The 12,433-nt window shown below is 41.1% G+C and overlaps 1 protein-coding gene across 7 annotated transcripts; it reads left to right on the forward strand.

The window, feature by feature from the left end:
* Window positions 1–2,267: 2,267 nt before the first annotated feature.
* SPATA2 (spermatogenesis associated 2) lies at window positions 2,268–12,195 on the forward strand. Of its 7 annotated transcripts, none has more exons than XM_061631325.1 (3): window positions 2,268–2,368; window positions 7,382–7,805; window positions 8,653–12,195. In XM_061631325.1, the coding sequence occupies exons 2-3, from the start codon at window positions 7,488–7,490 to the stop codon at window positions 9,886–9,888; spliced, it is 1,554 nt and encodes a 517-aa protein (XP_061487309.1). In that variant the 5' UTR covers window positions 2,268–2,368; window positions 7,382–7,487; the 3' UTR covers window positions 9,889–12,195. The 7 variants fall into 7 exon arrangements, with proteins under 7 accessions (XP_061487309.1, XP_061487306.1, XP_061487307.1 ...); XM_061631322.1 differs by lacking the exon at window positions 2,268–2,368 and adding an exon at window positions 2,375–2,473; XM_061631323.1 differs by lacking the exon at window positions 2,268–2,368 and adding an exon at window positions 2,617–2,739.
* Window positions 12,196–12,433: the final 238 nt, after the last annotated feature.

Here is a 12,433-nt window from a genome sequence, read left to right on the forward strand (position 1 = left end):
ACTAAAGAGGAGACTGTCAGTGCCATCCCATAGACTGGTTGTAAATAAGGTGGGAAGCAGCTGGGAGCTGCCTGAAGGCAGACTGATCTTGGTGGGGCATTGCCCCACTTGCCGTACTGGGGCAGCCTCCTCTGTTTGGGACTCCTTAGTCCATGCCCCCTTTCCCTGGGCTACTCCCCCTCATGGGTCCTGTTTGTGTCCTCCTGGAGCACTTTTGCCAGGCTGAAATATGTCCTTGAACTGTGATAATGCCACTTGCCTGCCTGGATGGAGAGGGTTGGGGTGCAGAAATAAACCTATGCCTTTAGTATGGCTGGAACTTAGTGTGCTGTGGAAAGGTAAGAGCCCTTTTTGGCCTGTGGTCCCATCTACCACCAGCATTTGCTCTCCCAAAGGCTGCCCACAAGGGAATGCAACCCTGTGGCTGGAAAAAAAAAGTCCCCCACCCCTCCTTTAAGGCATCATCACATTTATATGCTGCCCTTCTTCCTCAAAAGTTGAGGATTGCACTCAGTTGGTCATAACAGCTTTGTAATAGGGTGGGCTAGGTGAACATGCTGACTTCCCCAAAATGGAAATGGACTGCCTTCAAGTCGATCCCGACTTATGGCAACCCTATGAATAGGGGGAGTTGTGGTAAGCAGTATTCAGAGGTGGTTTACCACTGCTTTCCTTTGAGGCCGAGAGGCAGTGACTGGCCCAAGGTCACCCACTGAGCTTCATGGCTGTGTGGGGATTCAAATGCTGGTCTCCCAGGTCGTAGTCCAGCACCTTAACCACTACACCACACTGGCTCTTGACTTGTCCAAGGTCGTTAGTGAAACTCACAGCTGAGCAGGGACTCTCCAGTCTGAGGCTAACTATATTGCATAATTTCTCTGAGATTGTGTTTTGTAATTTAATCCTATAGCAAACTCATATGCATCATACATTTATCCTGGGAACTGCAGTTTAGCCCTCACACAGGTACAATTCACAGCACTCTTAAACTACAGTTCCCAGAATTCTTTGGGGAAATTTTTTTTTTGCTTTAAAAGTATGGTGTGTATGCAGCCTCATTTTCTGAGTGTTGATGCTTATGTACTTAAGCCATCCACACACAGAAGAGAGGTATAAGGAGGCTTGGGGAAACCTCAAGTTTTGCAGAAGTTAAAAAATCATTAAACAATAATAAACCTGCCCCTCAACAAAATAAACAAAAAACAGCCCAATGAAGATTGAGCATACTTTGTGGCCACAGCATACTAAGTGTCTGTTGTGCAGGAGAGGGCAAGTACATGTGGAAGAATGGAATGCAGTATCCTTAAAGAGGACATGACTGGCTGGCAGGCACCCTGAACAGCAGCACACTACTACTGGTATTACCCAAACCATAAAATATAAACCAGTAGTTCTGAAGCCATAGTGGGCTGACTGAGAGTAGCTGCACAAACAACTCTCCTTGCTAACCTTCCCTGAGCTAGCAGAAGCTCATGTGTGGGTTGATCTGGAGGGAAGGGATTCCACACCTAGATTCTTTATGACGTCATGCCCGGTATTATTGCCTGACAGCCACGCACATGTCGAGAACGTCAAACTGCCACCGATTACATCGTCTCCATTGACTTAAGAAATTATCTTCTTTCCCCTCCCCCACTCTCCTTCGCAGCTGCTGGAATCACCGCCTAACATACTTGTTTCTGGAAAAGTGCCATGCCACTACTAAGGAGAAAAAAAACCCAACCAACCACGTTTTTGTTAAAAATAAAAATACAGAGCTCTATGCGTGCGCCCTCGGAGGAGCGAAGACTCACCTAGGCAAGCCTATAGATGTAAGAAAACAGTAGAGGAACTCAAAGTGATTAAAGAAAATTCCAAGTTCAATAAGAACGTCCCCCTCCTCCAGAAATAGAAATGAAGAAATCTGTAATTTTATAGTTATGATTGGACAGCAGAGTCTGCCCCCCCCACACACACACAAAGGAAGAGGGAAAGATGTTTATCCTCGTTCTAACTAATGCGTATTTGTTTTGTTTTCAAAAATCCCTGTTTATGTCAGCACCGTCCAGTGAGTGAGTGGCTCTCAAGAGCCCTGCCACAGCTCCAGTGTTAATACTACAGATCAGAGATAACACGGCCCCCGCCCCCGCCCCTTCTGGCGTTTCAACTCAGATCAATCTACATAAATTGACCCCAAATCCAGCGCGTAATTTCAAAACTCTTTGCTGATTTTTAAACAGCGACAACAAAAGGAGGGGTGGGGAAAGTCTCTGGGGCCTTTCCATGAAGCACCGGCGTCTTCCTCTCAAAGACCCTCAGTGCGACTAGCAGACGGATTTGAAAAGGAGCCGTGCTCACTTCCGGCTTCCTGTTTGGAGGGAAACAAGAGGTAGAGGATGTTGCGCATCCGGGTCGCGAGGGACTTCCTGGCAGGCTAAAGAGGCGGCGGCAGGAGCTGCTGCTCCTTGGTGGCCAGGGTGGGAGATGAGGAGAGGTGAGGAGAGGTGGTGCAGGTGCAGGTGCAGGTGCAGGTGCAGGTGCAGGTGCAGGTGCAGGTGCAGGTGCAGGTGCAGGTGCAGGTGCAGGTGCAGGTGCAGGTGCAGGTGCAGGTGCAGGTGCAGGTGCAGGTGCAGGTGCAGGTGCAGTAGCAGTAGCAGTAGCAACAGTTGCTGTTACCATCACCGCTGCCGCCGGGTTCTCGTGCTACGTGTCGCGAGATTTTGAGGGAGGGCAGAAGAGTCGGTGGGTACAGCTCCGTGAGTGAGTGACGGAGGGCTGGTGGGGGAGAAGCCGGGGGCGGAGGTCTGGGGATCTCTGGCTGCGGTGTGTGGTGGTGAGTGGGTGGGTTTCATAGCTCGTCTGTAGCTCCTCGGGGGGGGTGTCTTTTCCTGGGCCAAAGGAGCCTCGCTCTGGCTGCTTCCTCCTTTCCTTCTCTGGGTTCTTGTTCTAGTGAGAGGGAGAGTTTGGAGCATGTGAGCATTTTGGAGGTTCCCCCCCTTCTTTCTCTCCTTCCCCCGCCTCCCAGCTGTACATTTGGACTATTTAAAAAAACTCTGATCCTGTACATTTATGCTCCTAGCTTTCAGGATAGCTTTAATAAAAAGAAGGGGGAGGGTAGCTAGTTTTGTGTGTTTGCTGCAAAAGCCGTCTTTCCTTCTCCCTGCGAATGCGAAAGGTGTCAAAGTTCTAACCATGCCTTTGTCATGCACGCTCGCTGTACTTTAGGAATAGCTCAGGCTAGGGCTGAAGAAGGAAGTTGCCGAAATAAAGAGCGTGCTGGAGCCTTTGTTTTGGATTTACGTTTAATGTTCTGTTTCACTTATTTCACCACAGGTCAGGAAATTAAGTTTAGTAAGTGATCAGAGGCCTATTTCGGGGGGGGGGGCTCTTTTTGTGTGTGGATAATGTATGTCCATTATGACCTGTGCAGGTTTGTTCTGGAAATGGGGACACTTCCTTTGGAGTGAGGATCACCTTACAGTTCTTTTCAAAATGGATTGGTAGTGTTAATTGGGCATTTCACTGTTATATCCTTTCAAACCATGGCTTAGGGGTGCAGGTGTTGTGATGTGAAAAGCTTCCAAACTTGGTTGTGCCGTGTGGCCATTAAACCAAAACAGCACTCTCTCCATGTTTTCTTCTTTGTTTGGGACAGTCTTCTTTGTGGGGATGTTCATATTTGTTTTTCTCAGTTCACTGTGTGCAATCTAAATAAAGACTAATTTAGAAAAAGGGGTGAAAAATCTTTAAGAAGTGAAGGACTCAAAATTACACTACTAGTAATAAAGTGGGAATCTCCAAAACTTTCCATCTGTATTTTTTTTATATCTTGATTTTGTATGCTTAAGTATTTGGCAAAGCCAGTTACAAGCTAACACCCTGATAACAATGTTCTGAGTTGTGCTAGTGTGTGGAGATATGAAAAAGAGATAAGGCTGGAGGAAGGTGAAGTGCCTGGTTAAGCAAGAGTCACTGCTTGCAGCTGAAAATTTGAAGTGTGGCCATGGTGTGATGCAGGACTAACTTCTAGGAACTGAAAATATATTTTCAAAAATTTGGCTTGCCTGTAAGCTTTCAGGAATAAAACCTTAACTATCTATTTACACAGTGAATAAATCTCCTGCAAGTCCTTTTTGGTTTATGCTCTGTAGTGTCAGGGCTGTGACATTTACATGAAACTATTATGCATTTTCTGTTTTGTTCAAAAGAACTTTGTTGATTCTTAGCAATTCCTACTCTGGTGTCTAAAGTTGAGGTCCTACCTAGGACTAAGTCCCATTGAATGCTGTGGGACTTCTGATGTAGAGGACTATGCCTTGTATAACAAAGTAAAGCTCCTTCAGAACTGCTGATACAGCTGAACAAATTGGTGTTGGATCAGGAATCGTATGGAATGGCTTTTTCGTATAAACAATAAGGCTAGTTTTCCCACATGAAAGTCTTTTAAGTTATGGATGATTCTATACATAAGCAGAAAAAAAGTGTTATATGAGCAGGTTGTTCAGCTGTACAAGCTTGCATTTTATCAGCCATTAAGGAAGAAAAATGTCCAGGGTAGTGTTGGGCTTTTCCCATACAGAGGATCAGGTTGCATCATTTTTAGTTATTTCTTAGTTGGGAGAAGAAACTGAAGAGCAGAATGTCACCTTGCAGTAAAATTATGTTAACTACTCTTGCTAAGGGAACCTACCAACTTGTCTGGTTTTTGTAGAATTGATTCACCTATTGGTTCTAATCCCTAACCAGGCAGTGAAACCACATTAATTCTTGGGGGAAGTTTCCCCAGTGCTAAAAACCTGGCAAGCTATAATTCTTCCAGATGTTCATAGAGCTTTACATGTATTATATCAGTAATCCGTACAACAACCCTCTATGGTAAGTTAGGATTGCTCCCATGTTACAGATTGGGCATGAGGCCAAGAGCGAGTGTCTTTCCTAAGGCTACCTAGTGAGTTCATGGCAGGAGGCAAGATCTGGAGCAGGGACTTTATGATTCACAGCTCTGTCTCTTAGCCAGTGTGCTACAGTAGCTCTCGTTGTTGGTTGTATTCCAAATTAAGATGGTTTCCTTTTTGACATATTGTTGCTTTTTACTGCTTCATACTGCTTTAACCATGACCCCTTTTATTTTATTTTTTGTATAAATGCCCTGTGAAATCTTTGCCTCATAGTCTAAGGCTTATTAATTCACAATTTAGACCTGAGAGTTTCATGGCATGCATAAGTTGTGTTATTTCAGGGTATGATGACTTGGGCTAGAATTGTCACATCTGTGCCTCTATGAATGCATGTTTATCCAACAGTTAAGCTCTACTCAGCTTAGACTTATACCCAAGAAAGCATTGGGATAGGATTGCAGCCTTAATGGCAGCCGGAATTCTTTCATTTCTACATGGCTTTCAAGATGTAAACATTGGTTTTTTTGACACAAGCTGTAGACCAGAAGGCTTCTCCATTGCCTCCTATGGGAGACAAAAGAGTCTCTTGATGCTCCCATCTTCTATAATCAGCAATAGGATTCTGTTGCATGCTGAGGGAGACTTGGATTGCCAGATCAGTATCTTGCTGTTCAGAGTGTCTGCATTATATTTATTTTTTATAACATTTTATATACATTTTCCTTTAAAGAAAAAATTCCAAAGCAGTTTACAACATATTAAAACAATACAAAAACCATTATAATGCATACATAAAATAAAACAGTGAACACCACTAAAACACCACCACAGTAACCAGGACATTAGGCATTGGAGTGTACAGATTTCATTTGCTGGAGGAAAAATCCACTGTCGAAGCCCTCTTAATCTCAACAGGGAGAGCATGCCACATGATGGGTGCTACAACAGAAAAGGCACTCTTCTGCACTGCAAACAAATGTACCTCCAAAAGGCACAGTATGGTTTGGAGGCCCCATCTGTGTACTACAGTGATTTGAGCTGTCTGTACAAGATCATGCAGTCTCTCAGATAACTTGCAAGATCAGTTAACCTTTGCCAAACAGAGACTTTCCTGTGTGAAGAGATTCATTGCAGTGATGTAAAATCAACCCAAACCTGATGGTTAGATAAAGATGGACAGTTTTTTTAATAAGACTGTGTCCTAGGTCAAGAAGGCTCATAACTTTATTAATTAATCTTATTAGTTACCCAAACTAACTCTGTTACCTGCCCCAACTCCATTTTTAGATTAGTTTTGGGCGAATGAATCTGTCCTGAGGCTGGTTTCACATAAGTACTTCATCCGCCGTGAATAGGAGGCATGCAGAAGCTTGTGTTCTTTCCATATGTCGCGTTGTCACTTATAAGCTTAGGCTGCCTTCGGATGGGTTCCTGGCCTTTGCTTCATTACTATATTTGTGGGTTATTTTTGTCTTGTGTGCCAGGGGAACTGATCGTTAGTCTCTGTCCATTTCTTTGTTACAGTGTGTGACAACTAGGCTCTTGTTTGTTGGGATGTTCATGAGGATAATACTACTTTCAGGGTTGTAAGGATTACTAAAGTAATTTGCAAAATCCATATTGGGGCCATACTTTTATTAGGCCAACCAAAATAGTGTGCAAGGTTTCAAGTTCTCCAGAATTCTTTCATCAGGCTAGAAGATGATAGGAAAGTAGGGTAAGGGGAGTTAGCTGGTGGTAAAGCCATGAGTCTGCCTCTCGTAAGAGTCTTAAAATGGCATGTGGAAGGAGGTGGTAAACATGGCCCTGCCCCCCACTGTATTTAAACCCCATGAAGAGTTCTGGATTGCTACTTTGTGACATTTTGGTTGGCCTAATAAAGGCTTTCCCTTTACATGGTTTTTTTTTTTTTCTTATAGGCCAACGCTTTTTGTACAATAATGTAAGTGACATGATATGTATTGTAAGGTATTGTTTGTCTCTCTCCAATGTCCTGCCATGAAGGCTTACCTGTAGATTTGAGTTAAGGCACTTTGGCTCAAAGCTAGATGCGATTTGAGGACCCATGTGGTCAAAATAATCTCCAGGTACCAGCACTCAGAATGGCTACAGCTGAAGTACATTATGCTTGTAGTGAAATAATATAAGAGTGTTTAGACAAGCCATACTGCTAGAGAGACACAAAACTAGAAAAGCCCACTGAAAGATATACATGCTTTCTTAGGGTTGTGTTGTTGCGGTAGGTTGCTGGTTTGCTCAGTGCAAGTATTTCTCCTTGCACAATGGGACATGCTTCCCCCTCCATACCCCCTTAATCTGTTCTGGGGGTTCCCCCAACTCTCCAGATTTGGGGGTAGTGTGGGTGGAGGAGAGGGGCAGTCCCATTACCCTAGAGCTACTCCTTGCCTTAGTGCAATTATTTAATTGAATACCACCCATAATGTTTAAGGATGACAGATTTGAGTAGTATAAAGGTAAATGATTTGTGTCATCTTTTCTTTCAGAAGACACTCCACCACTGTCCTATATTGCCTCCTCATCAGCCTGCCTCAGGGTAGCCATGAAAGAGATGAGGTAGCCACCCTTGAGTGTGCTAGAACACAACTTCAAATGGATGCAAAATATAAAGACGATGTATTTAGGAAGTATGTACAGTTTCATGAATCCAAACTGAATACCTCTGATAAGAAACAGCACCCAGTTAGTGATGAATGTCTACAAGTAACAGCTTCAACCTTGCTCTGCTTTCCCAAGATTGATCCCTTCTATAGATTCCGGCTGATTAAATTCTATGAGATAGTTGAAAATGCACTTAGATCCTTGAAATCTTCAAGCTTGTGTTCACTCCAAAATGCATTTGGTGTTCTGGAATCAGTTGGAGTTAATCTTTTTCTTTACCCTTGGAAGAAAGAATTCAAAAGTATAAAGGTAAGGTTGTGCAAATATGCCACAGTCTTTTGTGATCTAAATATTTGTGCTTTGTTCTCTTAAAAGGTCTCTGTGAAGTGGTATATATGTTGATTCCAGAGATTAAAAAAATACATGCAAGGCAAAAGTCTTGCTTTAATGAGTGCCTTTTTGGCAGTTGTGCCAGGACTACACCTTGTTCATCCCAGTTTAATCCTCAGCATAATTTGGGGTACCAAGTAGAAATCTCAGTTTTAAATTCCATCCAGTCTTTTAAGCAACGAAAGATTCTATCTAGCAAATACATTATTGGTTATGATTCTAGCAAACACATTGACATTGAGACATTAATTCAGTTTAAGTATAAACCTTTACAATTTTACTGACTGGTTTTAGCAAAACATGCATTTTCTGTACTCATTTCAGCACGGCTACGACTTATCAGATGCCAAAAATCTCCAGCTGTTCCCCCTGTACATACGATACATTTATTTGTTGTAGACAAACAAAGTGCACCATTGTGGTAGACTGAAAATTTGAAGTAAGAATGCTTTCTGGGCTTTGTTTAACCTACTGCATAGTTTAAACTTTACTGGAGTATCATACAGAGCTACAGAAACTGGATTAGTGAGCAATTGGTATGATGATTAAATTCTCTAGGTAAATATAGTGCCATTGAAATCATTTTGGCTTAGTGAGCTCAAGTGGATTGTCCATATAATTCTACTAGATTTTGCCCCAAAAGCCTCTTTATTGGAAGTGTGTGACCCCTCTTGTGCATATAACATATCAAAACTATTTCAGAATGATGTCTGACCACTTGCTTGGGAGCTATGTTTACCTTTTTCTCTCTCTTCCCCATCTTCAGACCTACACAGGACCTTTTGTTTATTATGTAAAGTCTACAATACATGATGAGGATATAAGACAGATACTGAACTTGATGGGATACATCCAAGAACTTGGAACTATGTATAAGCTCAAAGACCTGGTTGATACCTTCCAGGTAAAGATGGTATCGTTTGAACTATTCTTGGCCAAATTAGAGTGCGAACAATTGATAGAAATTCATTTGCAAGTGAAAGATAAAGGTTATTCAGAACTTGATGTTGTAAATGAAAGAAAAAATAGCAATGATATCCGAGGGTGTTCAGATGCTTTGAAACGTCGTGCAGAATGCAAAGAAAATCTAAACACTCCCATGTCACGAATGGTTCTTCAGAAATCTGCTAGTGAGAGAGGCTGTAAAGATTATTTCAAACCCAAAGTTAGCAAAGCTTCTAAATCAGTGGACGCATATGATAGTTACTTGGAAAATAAGAAGCCACCTTTGGCGTCATTGAGTCTCCGAAAAGAACCCATTTTGATTGATACTGAAGACGACATTAAAGATGAAATAATTCATCCCTCACCTTCTCTCCTTGCCATGTCAAGTTCTCCACATGGTTGTTCTGATGAATATTTACCAGTTTCATCCCATTCCAATGGCATATTACGAACGGGTATTCCATATGGTACTTACTATTCCCCACAAGATGATTTAGATTTATATACTGACTCTGATCATAGAAGTATGTTTAAGAGACAAGAATCCACTAAACATGATGTATGGCTGCTAAGGAATGATGCCAACCCGACTTACCAGAAACGTACACAGCTAGCCAAAGAGACCACTTCCCTTAAGTGCCAAAACTGTGGATTATCTTGCGGTACCTCCATTTGCCAAAAGTGTGACAGCTTGCTCATCTGCAGGCAAGAATATCCACCAATGAAGCAGAGCAGCTATTCACTCAAAACACTTTCAGCTGAAGGCATATCTTCCGGATCTGCGGTAAGGGAAAAGCCGCAATACATGTTGCAGACTCAAGAGCGAGTATCTCAATACAGTTCAAAATCCAAGCCTTCAGCCTCTTCACGCTGTGGCTTTTGCAACAGACCAGGAGCTACAAACACATGCACTTTTTGTTCAAAGGTTTCCTGTGATTCTTGCCTCACTGCTTACTATTATGATCCCTGCTGTCGAAAAAGTGAGCTTCACAGGTTCTTGCCAAACAATCAATTAAACTATAAATCAAACCAGCTATCACACATGGTTTATAGATAGATTTTTTATTTTTTGAAAATCCTGTATTTTGGGAGAAAAGGGCTAATAACACAAACATGCTGATGTTGCTGGAAGTACCATCCTACTGACCTCTTAGGAGAAATCAAAAGTAAGACATGCCCTAACATTGGACAAATACACCTTAACATAGGTGCCAGTACTCAATGATGTGACTTCATAAATGTTGTCTATATAATAGTTAACACTCCTGCTACTGTTTTCAGTGACTCCTAGCTGCTTTCCATTTAGATTGGGGGGAGGAGCAGTTTTCCCTTTTTTAGAAGCAGACTGTTTATTTTTATTAAATGTATTTATTTATTTATTAAATTTATTAGTCGCCCATCTGGCTGGTTGTCCAGCCACAGGCATTGCAATTCATTTTTTCCCTAAAGAGATTTCACATGTCTGTGTTTTGTTGCTGTCATTGCCTCATCTACATAACAAAACATCAGAGTAGTAACTGGAAAGATGACCAAGAAACTAAGAACAGTATTTTCAGTGAATTGTGAAATAGTCTGCTTTGGTAACTTGCATGCAATATTCATTTGTTTTTGCCAAAAAAGTGTGTTGTTTTTTAATTAAATGCATTTCCTACGCTCCAAATGGCAAATCACCATGATGTAGCTTCCTCATGTCTCCTTTTCTTTCCCCTCATCACTTTCCAGGATCTCTCTGAAGCATATAAAATCAAATTCTAAACTGAGTATTTGCTTTATTTTTCAGTGTTGCCAATAGACCCTACTTGTGTTCTTTCTTTATTCTTCTAGTATTGAGAAGTGAATCTATATGTGTTATGTTTTACCTGAGTGTTCCCCATGAGTAATGATAGGATTCACTTTCTGTTGCACATGTATCAAATCCTTTCTACTGTAAACAGATGGTTTGGAAGCAGTTTATTTTTTAATAAATATACTCTGTATGTTGTGTTTTTTTTAAAAAGTATAAGGTCTTGTAACGGAAGTCTCTGGGTTATTTTTTCAGGTAAGATTATTTTTTCCTTGTACTGTATTTCATCTACCGCTTATTATGCTGTTGTGGTAGACAGATGTCCCTCAAAATCCATTAGTCTCTTTGCTTCCTTTCATTGGGTAGAAATTCTGACTCTGAAGGTTTGTCAGATAGAGATGGGCAAGTAACTTCACTCCAACCCTTCCATACAGAAGTGAAGGTCTTTTGTTTTAATGACACATCAAGGATTAGAAGATTTGGCCATACATACATGCTGTCTCCTGTTCATGTTCACAGGAGTATGTTTGCCTAAAGTACATAGCCATAGCACACTAGAAATAGTGAAGGTTAAAATAGGAGGGATTGTGCCATTCCCAATCAAAATTTCTTAGTTATGGAGATGAATCCAAATCCAGAATTTGGTCGTAAGTCACAAAGGGTGTCAAGTGTCCTTTTAATAATTTGTTCTTTATGTTTAGTAATTATGCCATTGCATTGAATTCTGAACTTTGTGGCAGATTACCATGGGCCCTAAAACTGTTCATTTTAAGAGCATGGTTGTAGATTCTAGGACTTGAAAGATTTGTAGCCCTTTCATGCTTTCTGTGACATAAACATACATGAATGGCCAGTGTGTGGGTGGTGGCGGCAGCAGGAACACAAAAGGGATTTAACACATACTGTAAATTTCTGAAATTCTGTTCTGAATGAGCATCAAATGTACCATCTCAAATGATTTTTTATGGAATGTTACCAACTACAAAGTGTTATCAAGAAAAGTAGGAATGAGATTATTGCTGTGGCATACTGCGTTTAGTATTCTGTTTTCTTTGCAGGCAAGTATTATCTTGCTGACTATGAAAGTCAGCGGTGGATGATCAAGGTTTTCAGAATCTTTGATGGATCTTTTTTATAAGCATATATTAATATGCCTGTATTATACAATGTATATATAATGTCAAATTTAAAATCATTTTACTCCTTCTAAAATATTTGCCTGTACAATTCATTTTGTTGTGTTCTATTTCTGTTCAACCTCTTCAAGCATTACACCTGTTTTTCTCTGGCTGTTATACTGTGTAGCTTCTAGTTCCTCTCTTGTTCAGGTTCCACATTGCTACTCACATGACACTAAATTAACAAAAACTGTGATGCCACGTAATTTATACAGTGAACCTAGCAGGGACTAATTACATTGCTTTAAAAAAGAAACAGTCCTGTGTACATATTTGTCATGGAATACCTGTAGTACAGAACAATGTTAAATTGCAAGTGATACCATGCTAAATATACTTTTATGTGTATCTTACTGTATAAGGTTGCTGTGTTTGAGACAGTAAAATATATATTAATTTAAAATGCAGCTGCTTGGCATCTGATTTGTTAAAGCATCTGAATGGCTGTGTTCAAATTTTTAAAAGAAGTACTTCAATCTCTTTATGAGCTTAATTTTGGGGAAGTGGGGATTTCAACTTTGAGTTTGCTTGTGTTCAGAGATTGATACATAATAGCCAGTTGCTTCACAATCCTGGTTGTGCTTGCCCTCACCACAACAATCTGAGGTTATGTCATTCATCCCAGTTTACAATAGGTGGAG

Source organism: Rhineura floridana, chromosome 6, assembly GCF_030035675.1.
Source record: "Rhineura floridana isolate rRhiFlo1 chromosome 6, rRhiFlo1.hap2, whole genome shotgun sequence".
NCBI classification, from domain to species: domain Eukaryota; kingdom Metazoa; phylum Chordata; class Lepidosauria; order Squamata; family Rhineuridae; genus Rhineura; species Rhineura floridana.